General features: G+C 49.7%; 1 protein-coding gene across 1 annotated transcript; it reads left to right on the top strand.

Moving 5' to 3' along the window:
- Positions 1-339: 339 nt before the first annotated feature.
- KRT6A (keratin 6A) lies at positions 340-6,138 on the top strand. Its single transcript, XM_035256692.3, has 9 exons — positions 340-948; positions 1,918-2,132; positions 2,470-2,530; positions 2,689-2,784; positions 2,909-3,073; positions 3,573-3,698; positions 4,794-5,014; positions 5,235-5,269; positions 5,383-6,138. Exons 1-9 carry the CDS (start codon positions 409-411, stop codon positions 5,616-5,618), a joined length of 1,695 nt encoding a protein of 564 aa, XP_035112583.2. The 5' UTR covers positions 340-408; the 3' UTR covers positions 5,619-6,138.
- The last annotated feature ends 495 nt before the right edge of the window (positions 6,139-6,633 follow it).

Genomic DNA, 6,633 nt, shown 5'->3' on the forward strand with positions numbered 1-6,633 from the left:
GGGGGCACACAGGGAGTGTCTGATGAAGAAGCAGGAGGGGACAATTATCACAGATCAGCTCCTTGTCTCCTTTGTTTGAGGACATGACTAACTCATGACTTCAGTGAATGTATATCCAGGCTTATTGTGTTGGGATCAAGTCAAGGCTGGAAGGCAGGAGAATTCCTCTATGACTAAAGGAAGCCAAAAAGCAATCTTCATATTTCATACCTTTCTAGAAACTGGGTGTGATCTCACTGTTGGTAAAGCCCAGCCCTTCCCAACCTGCAAGCTCACCTTCCAGGACTGGGCCCAGCCCATGCTCTCCGTATATAAGGTGTTGCTGGGAGCCCGATTCCTAGTCCTGCTTCTTTTCCCTCTCGCCTCCAGCCTCTCACGTTCTCTTCAGCCCTCTCATCTTCTGGAACCATGTCCAGCACATCCACCACCATCAGGAGCCACAGCAGCAGCCGCCGGGGCTTCAGTGCCGGCTCAGCCAGGCTCCCTGGGGTCAGCCGCTCTGGCTTCAGCAGCGTCTCTGTGTCCCGCTCCAGGGGCAGTGGTGGCCTGGGTGGCGCATGTGGAGGAGCTGGCTTTGGCAGCCGCAGTCTCTATAACCTTGGGGGCTCCAAGAGGATCTCCATTGGAGGGGGCAGCTGTGCCATCGGTGGCGGCTATGGCAGCAGAGCTGGAGGCAGCTATGGCTTTGGTGGCGCCGGGAGTGGATTTGGTTTTGGTGGTGGAGCTGGCACTGGCTTTGGCCTGGGTGGTGGAGCTGGCCTTGCTGGTGGCTTTGGGGGCCCCGGCTTCCCTGTGTGCCCCCCTGGAGGCATCCAAGAGGTCACCGTCAACCAGAGTCTCCTGACTCCTCTCAACCTGCAAATCGACCCCACCATCCAGCGGGTGCGGACCGAGGAGCGCGAGCAGATCAAGACCCTCAACAACAAGTTCGCCTCCTTCATCGACAAGGTGAGCCAGGGCCATGCTCTCCATGGGCACCTCAGGGTCCCCAGACCAGAGGAAAGAAGGGGACTCAGCCCAGCTCTGCAGAGGATGCAGGTGGCTCCTGAAGCACTGCAGGCTGCAGAGATGGGCATCACTCCCCCATGAGATCTCCGGAATGGTCCTCAGTCCTGCCTAGGGAAAGCCGTAACTTTTCATGACCCTGAAGCACAGATGAGGCCATCAGAGGGAAGAGGTTAACTCTTCCCTCTGAAGTGTCTAAGAGATTACAGAGAAAATGCCAGGAGTATATGGGCTCATAAATTACACTCTGGGTCTGGGTAAGATAAAAAAATATTAGAAAAAAAAGGAAACAATAATCTGGCTGGATTAAGGAAAAAAGGACACAGAAACAACTATAAAACATGGAGAAATGCTAATTTTAAAAATTGGATACAAAAGAAAGGATATTTTTGCTAGGTTATGGAAAAAGAGACAAAATATTCATATAATATGTGGAAATGTTAATTAATCCTCAAAACAAAGAATGACCATAACTTCAGGACGTTTTAGAGGATACACTTGCACAAATGGGAAATGAGACTGGAATCTAGTCATTGGGCAACATTTAACATCTCTTCTCAGGTCCTATCAGCAAAAAAACTGTTCACAAAATACCAGATGAATGCTATTTTATAACGATGTTTGTGATTGTAGCTGGAAAAAGAGGGAAAAGACATGTTGAAACTCACTAATATGTTCAATAACTTAGAGAGGGAGAATACTTCAATGGTCTGTGGGACAATTTCTCTAGTGAGATTGGTGGGGTGCAAAGAAAAAGGAGTTGGGGGAGCAGAGCTCTGCCTGAGCCTCCCTACATGGCACTGTAGTAGCCCAGCACCATGGGAACCTCCCGGACCTGCCAGGAAACCTGGTACCACACACTTCTTTCTTCCTTCCTTTGCCTGGAAAATGACCAGCTTGTCTCCCCTCCAGGTGCGGTTCCTGGAGCAGCAGAACAAGGTTCTGGACACCAAGTGGACCCTGCTGCAGGAGCAGGGCACCAAGACCGTAAGGCAGAACCTGGAGCCTTTGTTCGAACAGTACATCAACAACCTCAGGAGGCAGCTGGACAGCATCGTTGGGGAACGCGGCCGCCTGGACTCAGAGCTCAGAGGCATGCAGGACCTGGTGGAGGACTTCAAGAACAAGTGAGTTAAACAGCAGAAACGGACTCACTGCACCACATGCTTCAAGACTATTGGGTGACCAGGTCCAGATGGGGGTAGGATTCCTAACAACCCACGTCCATGGAAATGGAAAGCACAAATTATTCCCTAGGAGCAAACCTGCAAGACAGTTATAGGAGGATGAGAAGATTAAAGAAGTAACAAATTGAGTAGCAGCAAAAATCATCTCTTAGGCTCTCTGTGGCAGGAAAGCTCAATTAGAATACATTCCATTCGAGAAAAGTGTTGGATCCCAGGCTGCTTTTCTGTTTTATCCTACCCACTGACTCAAATGTGTCCTGTGCCTTTCTTCCTGTAGATATGAGGATGAAATCAACAAGCGCACGGCAGCAGAGAATGAATTTGTGACTCTGAAGAAGGTGAGCAGATGAAGCCAGGGGTTCAGACGGGTTTAGAAAGGCAGAAGTGGCTCTGCGTCCCTGCTCACCTGGGAGAGGAGAATTGCTAGGGGGACTAGAAGATGGGCAGATTGGAAAGGTGCGCTCAGGTAACTCCAGGTTGTTGGCTCTTTCCCCAGGACGTGGATGCTGCCTACATGAACAAGGTTGAACTGCAAGCCAAGGCAGACACCCTCACAGACGAGATCAACTTCCTGAGAGCCTTGTATGAGGCAGTAAGCATCTCCACCGTCCTTCTATTTACTCTGATGGGGTCTGCAAAGGGGAGAAGATGTCTAGGGCTGGGTATCTCTGTGAGTGTCAGAAGTGAATTTGATCTTCTGGCCTTCTGTTCCGCAGGAGCTGTCCCAGATGCAGACCCACGTCTCAGACACGTCCGTGGTGCTGTCCATGGACAACAACCGCAACCTGGACCTGGACAGCATCATCGCCGAGGTCAAGGCCCAATACGAGGAGATCGCTCAGAGGAGCCGGGCTGAGGCTGAGTCCTGGTACCAGACCAAGGTGAGCAGGGAGTGGGCAGCCATTGAGGAATCCCTGTGTCCCACGCTGAATGCCAGAGGACTGCAGACTTCACGGGGGACATCCCCTGACAGGAAGCCGGGGTTCTCCCACAGGACGTGCACCCTGCCCTATTAGAGTAGACACTTATGGAACTTACACCCAAGTCAAGGAGGAAAAAGACCCAGTGCAGGGGGAAAGCTGCCATAGACAGGGGCCTAGTCATCTCTGCCTTTAGCTTCCCCTGATTGCTGACTTTTAGAATATAGTATATAATATTGCCAGTCCTTAAGATAGCTACACTATCACTGGTCACACAGTAAGGATCGTCTGTGATTTGGTTTCTCAGTGTCTGTCAACCTTGTAACATCAACCTTTCCTCAAATTTCTTGAGGAGAAGTCATTAGCTTCAAGTTTAACACATGCTTGATACAGAAGTGAAAGTCATCAGTCCCTGTAAGAGCCCGTAGACACTGTCTCTCTCTCCACCTCTGCACTACAGTACGAGGAGCTGCAGGTGACAGCGGGCAGACATGGGGATGACCTGCGCAACACCAAGCAGGAGATTTCTGAGATCAACCGCATGATCCAGAGGCTGAGATCCGAGATTGACCACGTCAAGAAGCAGGTACAGTGAGGGGCAATGGAGGAGAAAAGTATTTTCTTTTTAGGTCGTCAGGCAGTCATCAATGATTATATTTGGGAAAATCCCCTGGAACTCACCAAAACCAGGGAGAGGAGGCTATGCAATTCCTATTCCTAGTCAGTATACCCTGGCTAGAAGACATGGATCCTACCTAGGGCATGACACAAACATGTGAGAGAACCAATCGTGATGCTCAGAGCTGCAAAAACATGGCCTAGAGCAGGGGTGTCCAGGCTTTTCGCTTTCCTGGGCCAGAGCAAAGCAAAAAGTGTCTTGAGCCACACATAAAATACACTAACACGAACGATAGCTGATGAGCTAAGAAAGCAAAACCAAACCAAACCCTCTCATAATGTATTAAGAATGTTTAAGAATTTGTGTTGGGCTGCATTTAAAGCCATGTTTGGCTGCATGCGGCCTGTGGGCTGCAGGTTGGACAAGCTTGGTCTAGAGGAATTGGATGTGTTTCCATAGGAAGACTGACTTGGGAACTGCAAAGGAACAAATTGAAAAGGAAAAGGGCAGAGAAGAAAGCAGAAGGAATATTGTTTCAAATCTGCTCAGGACTCAACAGTGAAAGAGAGAGTAGAGGAAGGACAGAAGACAAAGAAAATTGTTGCCCAAGTAGACGAGAGTTTCTGAGGGGAGGAAGGCCAGGTCTCAGCAGTCTCATGTGGCGACTCACGCCTCACTTCAGGATGGACTTAATTTTGTGGATGTTAGTGTGGCATCCATACAAGGTAATCATAAGCCGTCTTGGTTTGACTATGGCAACCACAATCCAAACAAACTAGCAGGTCCATTTCTTCCAGTGTCTGTGTCAACCACAGTGTCTCCTGTTAGTAAATATCCACATTCTGCAGCACAGTGATTCACAAAAAAGATTTTGAGTTTTTGTCAAATGAACCAGACTGGACAAAACCCGCAAAATGGAAAGACAATAGACAGGAAGAGTCAGAGCTCATTCACCAACAATTCTGGGTTCCTGGCCCCTTCTTCACCAGAAAAGGACCTGCCAGGGTTAGTCTCCTCTGGAAGACTAGACAACAAGTTCTTCCTATTCCTTTCCCCTCCTAGTGCGCCAACCTGCAGGCCGCCATTGCTGATGCTGAGCAGCGTGGGGAGATGGCACTCAAGGATGCCAAGAACAAGCTGGAGGGACTGGAGGACGCCCTGCAGAAGGCCAAGCAGGACATGGCCCGGCTGCTGAAGGAGTACCAGGAGCTGATGAACGTCAAGCTGGCCCTGGACGTGGAGATCGCCACGTACCGCAAGCTGCTGGAGGGCGAGGAGTGCAGGTGGGTAACTGACATGACCTCCTCCAACAGCTGAGTCCTCCTTCAAGGTGCCTGGCACTGAGCACCACTTTAGGGTGCACTGCCCATGGCGGTAATCGCTCTTCTTGGGAGAAAACTAAAAGAGCAGTTTTCCATGGACTCTTCTGCTTGCCGAGGCTTCCCGCGCTGGTCCAGGAAAGGGCTCTCTGAGGTCTCACCCTCCCTGTGTTCCTCCCCGCAGGCTGAATGGTGAAGGCGTTGGACAAGTCAACATCTGTACGTACCTTTGCTTGCCCTCCTCCCCTGCCCTTGCCCTCCTCTCACTGGGCTCAGGCTGGCAGGATGAGCTCACCGTGGCTTCTTGTGTCCTTGTCCCCTCCCCTCCACAGCCGTGACACAGTCCACTGTCTCCAGCGGCTATGGAGGCGCCAGCGGTGTCGGCGGTGGCTTAGGCCTGGGCGGAGGCAGCGGCTACTCCTATGGCAGTGGTCTTGGCGTTGGAGCCGGCTTCAGTTCCAGCAGCGGCAGAGTCATTGGGGGTGGCCTCAGCTCCGTTGGAGGCGGCAGTTCCACCATCAAGTACACCACCAGCTCCTCCTCCAGCAGGAAGAGCTACAAGCACTGAAGTGCTGCCGCCAGCTCTCGGTCCCACAGTCCTCAGGCCCCTCTCTGGCTGCAGAGCCCTCTCCTCAGGTTGCTTGTCCTCTCCTGGCCTCCAGTGTCCCCTGCTCTCCCAGGTAGAGCTGGGATGGATGCTTAGTGCCCTTATTTCTCCTCTCTGTCTATTCCTGCCCCGTCTGAGCATCCATTGCTCACCATCAGAAGGTCAACCTCTGATTTCACATCATGATGTAATCACCACTGGAGCTTCACTTTGTTACTAAATTATTAACTTCTTGTTTCCAGAGTTCTGTCTCTGAGGTCGAGCATTATAAGAAATTATCTCTGCTCATTTTCATTGCAGAAGACTGCCTCGAGCTTATTTCAGAGCAACTCCTGCTTCCTTTTCACTGGCTCCAAAACTCTGTGCTTATCCGTGAAAGCACAAGTGACTAGTCTGATGATGTATGGAGCCTGTCTCTCTATGATGATTTCTATGGGCTTTGCTCTTTGCAATTGCTAAATAAAGCAGATTTATAATACAATGTATTCTTTTACTTTGCCTTGCTTTGGGATCAAAGTTTTAGGCTTAAACTTTTTAATCTTATAAATGAATTTTTAATTTTAAAAGATAATCCATTCTTTATATACATAACTCCCCTCCTTTAGAGAGGCTGATCAAACTTCAGTTTGGCATAGTAACATTCAGGGTGTGTTTCTAGATCAAATTCCATCTAAACATTTGACAAGTGGAGTCGAAGGCATCTGGTCTGCCAGCATTGCCCACTATGTTTTAACTGTCCATACCAGGAACTAGCATCCCATTCCCTCTGCCTTGGTCTCCTGGACCACTTTTCCCCATATGCCAGAACTCAGCCTAATTATCCAGTTAAGAAACATATTCTTGGCCAACTAGAGCAAGTTATTTGACAAGAGAATCAAATAGGTGATTAATCATTATAATTGCCCTTATGAGCAAGAAACTTGCCTGACAACATGTATCAAGCACAGTTAAAATGTACATACACTGAACTGTAATT

Source organism: Callithrix jacchus, chromosome 9 (assembly GCF_049354715.1).
Source record: "Callithrix jacchus isolate 240 chromosome 9, calJac240_pri, whole genome shotgun sequence".
In the NCBI taxonomy this organism is placed as follows: domain Eukaryota; kingdom Metazoa; phylum Chordata; class Mammalia; order Primates; family Cebidae; genus Callithrix; species Callithrix jacchus.

Excerpts from the sequence above, each read along its gene's own strand:
- KRT6A (XM_035256692.3), top strand. The coding sequence starts at position 409 with ATGTCCAGCACATCCACCACCATCAGGAGCCACAGCAGCAGCCGCCGG. Across the intron at positions 949-1,917 it reads TCGCCTCCTTCATCGACAAG|GTGCGGTTCCTGGAGCAGCA; the intron begins GTGAGCCAGGGC and ends TCTCCCCTCCAG. Across the intron at positions 2,785-2,908 it reads TGAGAGCCTTGTATGAGGCA|GAGCTGTCCCAGATGCAGAC; the intron begins GTAAGCATCTCC and ends TCTGTTCCGCAG.